The sequence below is a fragment of the Bombus vosnesenskii genome, unplaced genomic scaffold (genome assembly GCF_011952255.1).
Source record: "Bombus vosnesenskii isolate JDL3184/JDL3185 unplaced genomic scaffold, Bvos_JDL3184-5_v1.1 scf7180000013913, whole genome shotgun sequence".
NCBI lineage: Eukaryota > Metazoa > Arthropoda > Insecta > Hymenoptera > Apidae > Bombus > Bombus vosnesenskii.
Genome location: NW_022883279.1, coordinates 364,395 through 378,375, shown reverse-complemented (window position 1 = coordinate 378,375; position 13,981 = coordinate 364,395). Strand labels below are relative to the sequence as shown.

The 13,981-nt window shown below is 41.1% G+C and overlaps 1 protein-coding gene and 1 pseudogene across 2 annotated transcripts in view; one reads left to right on the top strand and one right to left on the bottom strand.

Annotated features, from left to right (window-relative positions):
* The window catches only part of LOC117239300 (eIF-2-alpha kinase GCN2), a 30,120-nt gene extending 16,337 nt beyond the window's left edge, over positions 1-13,783 (bottom strand). For both annotated transcript variants that reach the window (XM_033504790.1, XM_033504791.1), the window contains exons 1-2: positions 13,405-13,783; positions 10,699-10,868 (exon numbers count right to left, since the gene is read on the bottom strand). In XM_033504790.1, coding sequence (XP_033360681.1) covers positions 10,699-10,868; positions 13,405-13,473 — 239 coding nt within the window. In that variant the 5' untranslated portion in view covers positions 13,474-13,783. The remainder of the gene's footprint in view (positions 1-10,698; positions 10,869-13,404) is intronic.
* Positions 389-1,543, top strand: LOC117239302 (annotated as a pseudogene).
* Positions 13,784-13,981: the final 198 nt, after the last annotated feature.

Here is a 13,981-nt window from a genome sequence, read left to right as displayed (position 1 = left end):
GTTACACACGGTCATTCTGTAGTCAATCGTTGGAATAAGATCTGATTTATCGTTTTATAAAGCAATATTTTACAAGCCTTGAAAATGAGTAAACAATTGAAAGCATCCGAATTGTTGCAAAAACTGAAAAGGATACCAGTGGGATGCTCTGATATCGAAGATAGTGAATTCTCTGAGTGTGATGGAAGTGAACCAGAGGAAAAAGAAATTGAAATTTGTAGTGATAACGGTAATAGTGACATTAGTGACAAAGAAAATGAGTCCTCAGAAAGTGAACCAGAGAACATTTTGAATGTACGCAAAAGAATGCGTGCTCAGCTGTCTCCAAGTTCTGAAAATGAAACTGAAAGTGTACAAGCTAGGCCAAATCCGGCCCCACAGTATATGCAAAAAGAAACATCATGAAAGATAAGGTAATTAGCGCACTTTCCCTACTAATTGACAGGCATATGTTGCAACGTATAATATCTTGCACCGAATCGGAAGCCTCTCGTGTTTTGGATAAAAAATGGACCCTTACAGAAACAAAATTGAAAGCATTCCTTGGAATATTGTACGCACGAGGGGCATACGAAGCGAAAAATTTGAAACTTTCATATTTGTGGAATACAAAATGGGGGCCAAGCTTCTTTTCCAGCACAATGAGTCGGAATGAGTTTCTTGAAATATTGAAGTTTATTCGATTTGACAAAAAAAAAAAATGATAGAAGTCAACGTTTGAAAAATGATAAATTTGCACTAATATCAACCGTATGGGATAAGTTTATTGAAAACAGCCAGAATTGGCATAAACCTGGTACAAACATTACAATAGACCAGCAACTTTTCCCAACCAAAGCCAGATGCAGGTTTACACAATATTTACCGAATAAGCCCGACAAATTCGGAATTAAATTTTGGCTGGCATCTGATGTTCAAACAAAATATATTGTAAATGGATTTCCTTATTTAGGAAAGAATTTGTGGTACTCAAACTTACTGAACTGTAAAGTATGATGGGAAGGACCATAATGACCGACAATTTTTTTACAAGTTTGTCACTGGCATATAAATTATTAGTCAAAAGAACCACACTGGTTGGCACAATACGCGGAAACAGGAGAGAACTCCCTAAAATTTGTAAAACGAAGGAGGATACCATGGCTCGCTTTTCGTCGCTGCTGTATCCATCAAATGAGATTACACTCACAATTTATAAAAGTAAGCCGAGAAAGGAAGTTTTTATCTTGAGCTCAAAACATAAAGCCGTCAAAATTAGAAAAAGGGCCTACCTGAAACGGTCGAATTTTATAATAAGACAAAATTTGGAGTAGATATAGCAGACCAAATGGCAAAAAAATATAGCGTGAAGTCGGGATTAAGAAGATGACCACTTCAAGTATTTTCAATATTTTAGATTTAGCTGGCATAAATGCCTGGATTTTATATAAGGAAACCACAGATGAGCAGATATCCAGAAAAGAGTTTGCGTTTCAATTAGCAGATGAACTTGCCGCTGACAATGAAAAATCACGAGTAGAACAAAGAGCATCTGAGATTCAAGGTACGTCAAAGAACTCACCTTATTCACGCAATTGTCACATAGGGTATTATAATAATAATAATAAGACCACCATCATTTGCGATGTTTGCGGAAAATGCATGCAGAAGAAAGTTAACGTTTGCAAGAAATGTTACGAATGATAACTTTTGTATCTAATAATTTAAGTTATATTTGTATTTTATTTATTCTATTATGCTTATTACGTTTATTATGATATTACTATATTATACTTCTTATATTTACCAATGGAAATTTATTTTAATATTTTTGTTACCAAAGATTTGGGTACTAAATATTCTTCATTATTGTACTTATTTGTACTTATTGTTATTATTATAGTTGTTATTATATAGTTTTTATGATCTCAGAACATGTAGTTCCTTTTCTAAAATAATAATAAATCAATAAATATTAAAATATTCCATTATTACGTATTTTTTAAAGATCAGTCATTTCGACTTGTTTTGGTGGAGATAGTTACCTCTCAACTGTCGGTAGTTTTAGTGTTAAAATATAAAAATTTTGAAGACTTTGAAAATTTTGAATACTTCCTGTATTTGATGGGTAAAAATATTATTCTAATCCATCCTATTTATTTTCCAAAATAAACTCTCTACCCGTTTTGATTTGCACACGTTTCTAAGTCACATTGATAATGAACGATTCTATGTCTTTTTTGCTTTTACTATTTGCACCAAGTAGAAGAATTTGAAAATAGCTTAGTTTCATTTGAGATACAAAGATTATCAATTTCGAATTCTAGCATTCATATTAATATTTAAATACCAAATTCATACTTTTAGCTATTTTCTATGTTTAAACTTTTAAAAAATAATGATTTATATAGAATAATTAAATTCAAACAGTTTTATTACAATATTTTTTAACTCTTTCGCTCCTAACGTCGGATATATCCGGCATGCACAATGTGACATGATAAAATCGTTTGTTCCTTGTGATTGCAAGTTATTGTTATTATTTATACAGGGTCTGGTACTATTATAGGGCCCGAACATAAAGACTGTGATAAATCAAGAAGTATTGTTGTTACGTTCCGTGACTCTCTGCACAAACCAGACTCCACACCTCAGGCAACATAGCTATTAGATGTCTAAACACCCTTATTGCGGACCCTCAATAATCTTAATCGGGTTGGCTCGGTAGTAGTCCTAGCCACTTCCCCGGAGTGTAGCCGGACTGCACGACGGCCAGTTCGGTTTCTGGAGAGGGCGGTCTACGACCGACGCTGTCGCCCGCGGCCGCTCCCTTGTCGAGGAGACCGAGCGGCGTGGTTACGTGGCGCTGGCCGTGGTCAACGCCTTCAACAGCATCCCCTGGGACACGATATGCCGGGCCCTCGAATTTCATCGGGTGCCCGCATACCTGCGGGGTGTGATCCGAGCGTTTCTCCGGGACCGGAGTATCGTCTATACCGTCCGGGACGGAGGGATGACCGGGAGGGCTGTACACCGCGAGGTCCCGCAGGGTTCGTTGTTGGGTCCGTTGCTGTGGAACATCGCGTACGACGCAGTGCTTTGGACGCCGATGCCTCCGAACTCGGAACTGACGTGCTACGCCGACGACACGTTGGTGCTGGTCTGGGGCACGGCATGGGGTAGAACCGTCCGCCTGGCGGTGGCCTGCGTGGTCGCCGAGATCAAGGGATTGGGACTGAGGGTGCCCCCTGAGAAGTCCGAGGCAATGTGGTTTTGCCGCAAGGCCGATCACGGGACGCCTTCAGCGGGTTATCGCCTGAGGCTGGAGGGGGCTGAGATCGGGGTCGGAGCCAGCATGAAGTATCTGGGCCTAATCCTCGACAGCCACTGGACCTTCAGCGCTTACTTCGAGCGCCTGGCACCGTCTGTTGAGGCGACGACGAACGCCTTAGGACGTTTGCCGCCTCGGCTGGGCGGGCCCGACGTCGGAGTGCGCCGGCTGTACGCCGGCGTGGTGCGATCGAAGCTTCTCTACGGAGCTCCGATTTAGGCAGAGGACCTGATGACCAACCGTCGCAGTCTCCTAGCGATCAGAAGACTGCACAGGACGGTGGCCATCAGGGTAGCGAGGGGCTTTCGCACCATTTCGGCGGCGGCAGTGGCGGTGCTCGCCGGGTTTCCCCCGTTCGAATTGCAGGCCCTGAGGTGTCGCGAGATTTACCTCCACACTCGGGGTGTGTCGGGCGGGATGGACCTGGCGGGTGCCGACGTCAGAGTTCGGGCTCGGCGGGCTTTGCTCGACAGATGGCCTTCCAAACTGGGACGTTTGGTTGGACGGCGGCGGGCCTCGCCTGACCTACAGGGTGACGCAGGTGCTCACCGGACACGGCTGCTTCGGTGAGTATCTGCACCGAATCGGGAAGGAGGCGACCGCGCGCTGCCACCACTGCGATGCGAGCGTGGATTCAGCGCAGCACACACTGGAATACTGCCCGGCGTGGGCACGCCACGACCTCATCGCGGAAATCGGATGGGACCTCTCGCCGCCGACGATCCTCGAGGCATTGTTGGTAAGCGAGAGAAAGAGGAGGGCCGTGACCTCCTTCTGTAAGCAAGTTATGCTTCGAAAAGAGGCCGCGGAGAGGGCGAGGGTGCGGTACTCTCACCCTGAGAGGATTGATCGGCGAGGGCGCGGCAGAGGCCATGGACGCGCTTCAGTGAGGCGCGCTAGGTCCGGCGCGCCCCTCGGTGGGGTGCAAACTTAGGCACTGGCAGTTCAGCGCCCCGGGGCCGCAAAGCAGTCCGGTAGGGGAACCGGGCTGCCTGGCGGGGCGGTTCCGGCGACGAGGCGCGATGTGACAATGGCCACACACCGCTCCATCAAGCGGTGGTATTAGGCGCGCGGGTGTATCGCTCACACCGGTTTCCGGGCCCCTTTCGATCGCCGCCGGGACGGTCATCGTGGAGGTTTTAGTCGGTTGGAGTCCGGCACTACCACGCCGCTTTTCCCCAAAAGCGACCTGGTGTCCGTGCGGATTTCCTCCACGTTATTTAAAAAAAATTTCTAGCCACTTAACGCCTCGATCTAAGATGCTAGTTGCCGTCTGAATTGTGGCCGTCTGAATAATGCCGTCGTTGCTGGGGTGGGCCTTGATGTGAGGTGAAAGGAGGTGTCGGGTGAGGTATCGGATGAGGTGTCGAGAATGTCGAGAATTCGGCCGCTAGTGATGTCCCGAGTCTGGATTCGAGTTTCAGACCCATGCAACAGCGTGTGGTATCGTTTCCCGCACATACGACAGGATACGGCGGTGCAATGAAGAAGTGCGTGTTCTCTCCCCAGGCAGTTGGTGCACACTGATACCTCATTGGCGGCTATAAGGCGTTCTCTGACGGGTTTCGCCTTGAAGATCCTTAAGGTCCTTCAGACCAAGCGAGTATCTCTTGTCTTAAGTCTCCTTTCACGTTTATTGCTTACTACGGGTTAACACGGAAAGTTAGTTTTCCTCGCGTCTGGTATGTTCCGTTAGCAACTTTCTCACGAGGGCGGCTAAAACCCTTCCTGGTCCATCAACCGTCTTATTATCCAATCGAAGACGGTGTCTACTGCCCTCACTTCCCTAACCAAAATTGTCATCAACAAATCCAATAGTCCCGTGACCTTAGACACACCCACCCCTAGCTTTCCTCAGACACAGTATCGTCACTAAAATTCATTCAGTCTCTATCTTTAGAATAGTCAACACCTCTTCACCGAGTTTCTACCCTTAGACCGGTCCCGTATTCAACGTATCAGTGTAATTAGGTTTTACATAAAGTTGTTGGAGTAAATTGTGATTTATGTGTGTTAATTCAGTGTGTATTCCATTGTGATTGCTCAATTCATAATAAAGTTTAATAAAACCAAAGTTGATAGTTGTGTTACGACTCAGTTATTTTATTTTATCATCCAACCCTAAAGTTTACGTAACAAGAGAGTCGTCGCCGCCCGTTTGGAGCGACGCATGTCGGCACGGGTGCCGGGTTGGCACGAAAGCCAGTACGGCTTCCGGAGGGGCTGCTCGACGATCGACGCGGTCAGACGCGTGAGAGCCCTCACGGAGGACATGGTTTCCCGGGATGGCGTGGCACTGGCGGTGTCTCTGGACATCGTCAACACGTTCGACTCCATACTATGGAATAGAATAGTAGCGGCCCTGGAATACTTCCAGGAGTCCCACTACCTCGTTCATCTAAGCGCCGCGTTCGCCCTGAGACGAACGACAGCCCCTGCCAGGCTTAGCTAATCCAGGTAGCAAGGTACTGAGTGCCTTGTGCGCTGGTTGGGCGTAACCCCAACCCCTATGGCCCTAGGGGTGCCCGGGTACTGTATGGTGATAAATTTGCGCTAAGGAAAGCAGCCTTTACCAAAGACGAGAATACCTCGTTCGGCTGATACGCGTCTATCTCGACGACAGGTGGGTAGGGTATACCAGCAGGGAAGGGGAGAAAAGGCGGCCCGTCGAGCGCGGAGTTCCGCAGGGCTCAGTGTTAGGACCGATCCTGTAGATCGTCATGTACGACGAGGTACTGCGCTGTCCGCTGCCTCCGGGTGCGACCATGGTCTGGTCATGGTCGCAGGGCGCGGATGGCACGAAACGTTGCGTCTCGGGGAGGTCGCAACGGCCTGCGCGATACGCGCTGTGCGCGGACTGGGCCTGAGGATCTTCCCTGCTAAGCCGGAGGCCATCCAGTTTTACGACAAGAATAGGCGAGAGACTCCTCCGCCTGGTCTGAGCATAAGCATGACAGGGGAAGCTGTCGGGGTGAGATCGCAAATGAAGTATCTGGGTCTCATCATCGACAGCCAGTGGACGTTCGGACCGCACTTCGACTCCCTGGTCCCGAAGATATCGGTAGCGGCTAACGTCTTGTGCGGCCTGCTGCGGAACATCGGCGGGGCAGGAGTCGGGGTGCGCCGATTGTACGAGGGCGTCATTCCATCCGGAGTGATGTACCGGGCTCCGGTATGGGCGTATGATCTGATGGTCAGTCGCCGCAACATCCTGTTCCTAAGAAGGCTGCACAGGGTGACCGCCATCAGAATCGTCAGTGGATACCGAACGGTGTCGCACGCATCGGCAACTGTTTTGACCGCGTCTCCTCCGTGGGAGCTCGGGGCGTTGGCACTCAAGCAAAAATATACCTACTTGAGAGCGCTGAACCCTGGGGAGGACGCGGCCGGGCAGGCGGCCCCAGACGACGTGGGTCCAGTGGCGGTCTCAGCTGATCAACGAAGGAGGCGAACATCGAGGCGTGGAGGCGGTCCTCCCAAGTTAGAAGACATGGAGGAGCCGCCGCGGTTTCCCGCTCACCTACAGGATGATCCAGGTGCTCACGGACAATGGCGTGTTCGGCGAGTACCTGATGAAAATTGGACGCGAGGCAATGGACATCTGTCACCATTGCAGGGAGGGCAGGGGCACAGCGCAGCACACGCTGGAATTTTGTCCGGCATGGGAGCTGGCCCGTCATTGGGGAGAGATTTGGCCTCTTCGGTGATCGTGGAGACGATGCTGGGCGGGCCGCACGAGTACGAGGCTGTCCGTTCCTTCTGCGAGCAAGTTATGCTCGTAAAGGAGCTGGCAGAGAGGGAGAGAAAGAGGAACTCTCACTCTTGTAGGGTAACGCGGCGAAGGGCGATGGCGGTCAGGCGGCCCAGGGCCGCTCCACAGCCGCCCCCCTCGGACCGTGTCTAGCAGGGGGTGGTGCTAGGGGTAATGGCCTCCCCTAGCGTCAAATTAATTAGTTAGGGAAATTTGCAGGATTGTCTCAATCAAGAGAATGCTGGGAGTGCACAGGCAGTAATTCGCAAGAAGTCCCAGGGCACTCCTGTCACACGCGTAGCCATGGTGGAGTTTTAGTCGGTAAGAGTTCGACACTGCTCTACTGCTGCCGTCGCGTTATTTCCTTCCCGAAGTTGATCCTTCGCTTGTTGGAATTTGCTGCATTGATGATAATGGTGGAGTCACGTGGCACTGTTTGATTGAAGTTAGGGGGGCTGCTGTGTTACTGATGTGTACACTGTTTTATTTAACGGTTTAGTGCATATGAGTTCGGCTCGAAGGACCAACTGTTCGACCGTTCGCGGAGAGATGTGGTAGATAGCGCCAACGAGAGTAGTAAATTCTCGTTACGATAAGATAATCGACACTACGAATTAATCGATCCCCTATTTCGGTTAAGATAATAGAGGTGGTTAAAATGATGATAACACTGAGTTAACAGGTTAAAATATACGCTTTATTTCAACACCTTTAAGATTTAAGTATTTATGCGTGGTGCGTGTAGATATGTTCTCAGCGAAGTGTAAATAGCAAGTTAAGATGATGACTGATGAAAGAACGGAAAACCAGTCAAGATGTTCGCTGGTCTAAGGACGTAAAACCAGAAGCGTAAAACCAGAAGCTGCATAAAATGGCACGATAAAAAAGAGGTTTTCATGATTTCAACAATACATACAGAAGAATTTGTGGATGTACCAAAATACTACAGTGCACAAGAAATTTTACAGAAACCATCTTGTGTATACAACTATGATAAATTGATGGGTGCTATAGACAGGACAGACATAGTCATCAGCACTATAAATTCTACCCGCAAAACAACAAAATGGTACAAAAAGTATTTCTCCCATATGATTGATATGTGTTTATGGAATTCATATTGTCTATACAAATTGGAAATCAACAAAACAATATCAATTGCACAATTTCGACTGAAATTAATAGATCAAATTTGAAAGAAATATCAGAAAAAACATCCCGTCATCTTACTACACCCGGAAATAATTACTTATCAAGACTCAACGGAAGACATTTTCCTTCACTTTATGAAGCTACAGGAAAAAATATATCACGAAGGTGTGTTGTGTGTGCGAAAAACAATAAGGGATGAAAATCTCGTTATCAATGCCAAGAATGTGATGTTGGGTTATGCGTTTTTCCATGTTCCAAAACATATCATATTAAATTAAATTATTAACCACTGTATATTATTCATTCATTATTTTCAATCATTGGTCAGACTCTTTATACCCATTAAATAAGTTTACATCTTTTATGTAGAAATTATAAGTATATTGTTTTAAAGAAAAGACCCTTTTCTTTCAAGATAAACTGTCCACGCACAATGTGTACAGTTTGGGCGCAGTGTCGAGTTCAGTACCGAACCGCTGTAGCGAAAGGATTAATATTCAATACTTATTATTATAGCATTATAGCGAATTTTTCCTTAAAACTTTGACTGCCACGCCGAAATTCCCGCAGGGAGGACTTGCTGATGTAAGTCTATGGGGGCTGGCAAACCCACGTTCCCGTAGCCAGGGAGGACCGTCGGGACAAGCGTCCCATTTACGTGAGTCCTCTATGTACACCGCAAGGAAGGACGCCGGGAGTGTAGGCGAGAGGTTCGTCCATGCTCTCTCTACGTGGCCTTGGGTAATAGCGCACCCACGATCCTGATACCAAGGATAAGACCGTTGAGTCCTATCTGGATCTGTCGAGTACGGTTAGCAGGTTGCCGGCCGGCAGTGACGTGGCGGTACATCCACACGATAGTCTCACCAATGACTTAGGATGTCGAGTGTAAGCCCGGAGGGAGTAGCGACCCCTCTGCTCGACCAATTATGGGTTCGGACTCGTGGTGGCAGTGGTTGATCGCCAAGATGCTGGCAAGAGGGCCGATTTAAGGGGTACTTGACTCCCCCGAATGGCCTTCGGCGGGTGAGTAGCGTCCCACCAGCTCCGGAACCGTCCTGGAGAGACGGTAGGGCTTAGAAAGCGCCCCATTCGACTTGAGACGAGCGACAGCCCCTGCCAGGCTTAGCTAGTCAAGGTAGCAAGGCACAAGGTGCCTTGCGCGCTGGTTGGGCATATCCCAACCCGTATGGCCCTAGGGGTGCCCGGGTACTGTGTGGCGATAAGTATACGCCGAGGTAAGCACCCGTTATCAAAGACTGACAATACTTGCCACGCCGAAATCATATGTTTCGCTCAGGACGCCACGGGAGTATTTTTATTATTCAAAACATATACTGGCAAAATAATAATAAATTGAAGATGTAAGACAACATTCTTCCCTAATGGATCGTTTATCTTATTGGTGGTCACGGGTAACCACCATGGCGCCTTGGTAACAGTTGATAGCGACATATTATAACAAGGCTTCGTTTATTTCAACAAACCATTCGCATTCGTTATTTCGTCGTAAGCAAAACGTCCAGAATATATTGTTGAAACGTGTAGAAGATAATAGTAAACGGTATTTGCTCATTCTATCCATAATAATAAGGTATTTTCACATTTCTAACTTCAATTATATAATTATAAAGCAGCATTAACGATTATTTTCTAAGGTATGTTTATAATAATATTCGTAGTGAGATGTAATATGTTTGTGGTGATAGTGCTACTGCCAGCTGTAGATGCCGAGATAGGTCCTGCTGCTGGTGTAGATGTCGCTGCTGAGGTACGGCTGCTTTTCTTCTCATTTACGTATCGTGGAAGAAAAATCGGACTCCGGTCGCCGGGATTTGGACCCGGCGTCCCTCCACAGTACCCCTCAAGATATGGATACAAAAACAGTGCACCGTTAGATGAAAGATTTGTTATCATTTTTTTTTTATTGATGTTTTAATAAAAATGTTTAATTGTTCAATGGGGCACTTTTTATTTCAAAGTATCTCCTCTATATCGGTTGTATTCAAAATGCCCTAACTGTCAATTTTCATTCAATTTTTACAATTGTAAGAAGTTCAAGCGCTCCGGTCACCAATGACCGTGGCGTCACAGGAGAAACCGTGACTGGTCATATATGACCAACGTGGCAGTCAAAGTGTTAATCTGGTTTTCAATATATTGAGTGTTAATCTGGTTTCCAATTGAATGTCGAACGAAATTTTGAACATCGATAAAAAGCGACATGTTATACGTGTGTATGTATATATAAATTGCAAAATATGTTATAGAACTCTATTACCAATAACAAATGTTTTCTATTATTTCATATAAATAAAATATAAAGCATAAAACTATACATAAAAAAAGAAAATACAAGTGTAATGAGGAAGATTCTAAACCTGCTGCTTTTTTCACTCACTTTTTACAATGTTTTAGATCATAATGGTCCGAAAAACAAAAGATTTATAGCTTGGGAATGTCATAGAATTAATATTATACTTACTCATCAGGATACTTATCACTGCACATTACATGTAGATCAATTTGTGCATACACTTTAGCTGGACCTGACATGCCTTTCTGAGGCATCAAAGTAATTACTATGTCTAATGGTTGCCATTTCCGTCTATTTTTTTCATGACGTAAATCGCGAAGCTCATCTCCAAAAATACTCTATAAGAATAATAAACCGCCGATTTTAATAAAACTTAAGAATGATACATTTTTCGAAAAATATTTGACACGTATGTTTTTTAGATGCCAGCATTTATGTAAGTAGCCTCCAAAGTTGGAGATTGGAAATATACTTCATGGGTATCTTGCAAAATATTAGGTTTAGGATAACTATACCCACGTAAACATTGCTCGTTTTTAAACAAGAAATTTAGCTACATAAACAACATTAAAAGGAGTATTTGTTTGTAAAATATAATAAAAATTATATTGTTAATTTTTGTTGTAAAATACTGATATATTTTCATGAAAATTTACATACGATACTTCAAATTATTGGTACAATCCGAATCTTTGTATAAAGTTCTTTGTAAATATGTAAAGAATGTGATTCCCTATTTAATTTTTGTGTAAAATATAACCGTCGACTCTAAAGTTTATGTATATCAAAAATCATAAATTTTTAAAATAGACGGAATATAATGTAATAGTGTTTGAGATTATTAACCTGTTGAAAATAATAATCTTGTCCTAAATTTCATTTTTCCACACTTTTACTTTAAAATATTTAAATAATCATATTTGTCCATGGTATTTTCAATAAAAAGAAACTCTCCTACATCAGATAAGTGCTCCGCCATCCCCGTGTTTGATAGTTTGAACAATTTTTTTCATCTAATCTAGTATTCGATTTTCTAACTAAAACTCGTTCATCACATTGAAAAATAATAAATTTATTTTGGTCTGTGTTTTGTCGGAATGCTGTATTTTCGTGCACATAATTAATAGCGAACTCTAACAATTTTTTTTTATTAATTTTGCAACTCATTCGTCTTGCAACTCTTAGTTCATATCTAATAGTTTTGAGTGGTCTTCGAATTATTACAGGGTGCATTTCCCTGTTAGATTCGTTTTTTACTATCCCAGCTATTTCCGAGAATGTAGTTTTAGGTTTTTTTTTATTATATTTCTATATTCTATATTCTATTTCTGAACAAGATTTTCCTTGCTTGTATAAATTTAATACAATCTTTCTTTCAGCAGTTTTTCTTCTTTTTACAAAATATTCTAACTTTAATAAATGACGATCAGTTTGGATGGAAAAACTTCCCGCGATATAACAAGTGTGCTAACATTGTCAATATTTAAGTAGAATATACGTTATAACAAATTTTTAAAGTGTGTCAATATTTTTGTTTTACTGAAAATTTCAAAATTGTTTCAGTCAAAATGGACGTGTATGTGTATTTTATTTTTTTCTTTATTATAACTATTTCTAAAATTCATGATTCATGGTATACTTGAAGTGAGTCGACAGTTATACTTTACAAAAATATTAAATAAAGAATCACATTCTTTACAGATTTATAAAGAATTTCATACAAAGGTCCAAACTGTGTAAATACTTTTATTTGACACTGTATATAAACTTCAAACATTTTATATGAAATACATTTAGTTTTACCATATGTTTTGTATGCCAAAATATGTAATAATGTGCTCTGAGACATGTGAAAGCCATAAATATTAACATTAGATGTAAATACATAAAACATTGATCAGTACTCTGATATTCAAACCATAGGAGTATTAGATTTTACTTTTAATCATTACTTTAAACAAAAATAGAATTTTATATCTAAACAAATCCATGTATAAATACATTACAGTGTAGAATCAAATGCACTTAAAAAGAAAATATGGATTCTGGTGAATTTTTATATTTTTAACTAACTATTTTAATGGCTTTATATAAATCAACTTCTAATTCCCACAAAATAATCCAAACTAAATTTTCATGCTTAAACTAGAAGCAAAATTAGTAATTTTAAATAAAATCCAATAAATAAAGATGATTTATATTCATCTTCATTGTTTATGTTCTTTATTAGCTTTAAAGATATTCTTGAAAAATATGCTATAAAAATAAAGGCATTGATTTCAAAATATTTTTCCATGTTAGTATACAAAACTCTAATACAATTGATTATTCATTTTAAAAATTAAATCATCAAAAATTATTTATATAAATGATATTATTTAACTTCATGTAAAGATCAAATGATTTCCTATCAGTGTGTATGTGTGTATATAATGATCACAGTTATGTATATGTTATAAATAATATAAACAATATATAGACAAAACTTAAGCAGAGGAAATAAAATTACAATTCAACACCAATTATATTAATATAAATATATATCCTTCTCTAATTTTGTTATAATGTAATTTTATTTACTATATCATATTAATCCATTTATATTTATATTCATATTAAATTCGAACATATTCATACACTACACTCATCGGAATACATTTATATTTATTATAGATCCTTTATTTAAAAAAAAATACGAACAATTTGTAGATACATGCATAAAATACGAAAATCTGAATCTTTATCTATTCATAAATTACATAACAAGTCATATAAAATTTAATTTACTAGAAATAAATGTGTATATTCCATTATGATACGTAAAACATAAAACATTAAATAAATAAATTTTTATCTATTTATATCATGACGTACCTTCAGAACCTCGATTTCGTTTTTTTGCCGATCTTTAGACGACTCACAGGACATATTTTCATTACACATTTTTTAAATACTCTTCAAGAATTACGAATAACTTAGTTTAACTCATTGTTTAACATTTAACCTCAAACTTTATTACAGCGATCTCACCGTTCAATTGAAACTAAACACTAAACACTCACTGTTTTCACATTACTATCCACTGAAAATTCTGTTGAAAATATGATTCCACATATTTTATAACTTAAAAAGATACCAAATATAAATTCACTGATAATCTCATGTTTTGATTGTGTCGGTATTAAACAAGTAATTTAACTTAACCACAAGAATAAAAATACATAATACAACTGCTCAGTGTTCACCAATGAACCACAAAATATATAACCTTTTAGTAAAATATCGAGCACGTGATTATCATTTCAGTATTGCGCGAAATTTGAAATATCATAATTTTTGTATTTTAATTACGTATATACATATATTATTAATTATATTATTAATTATATATATATAAATATATAAATATATATGTAATATATTAGTAATTATATATATATATATTAATAAT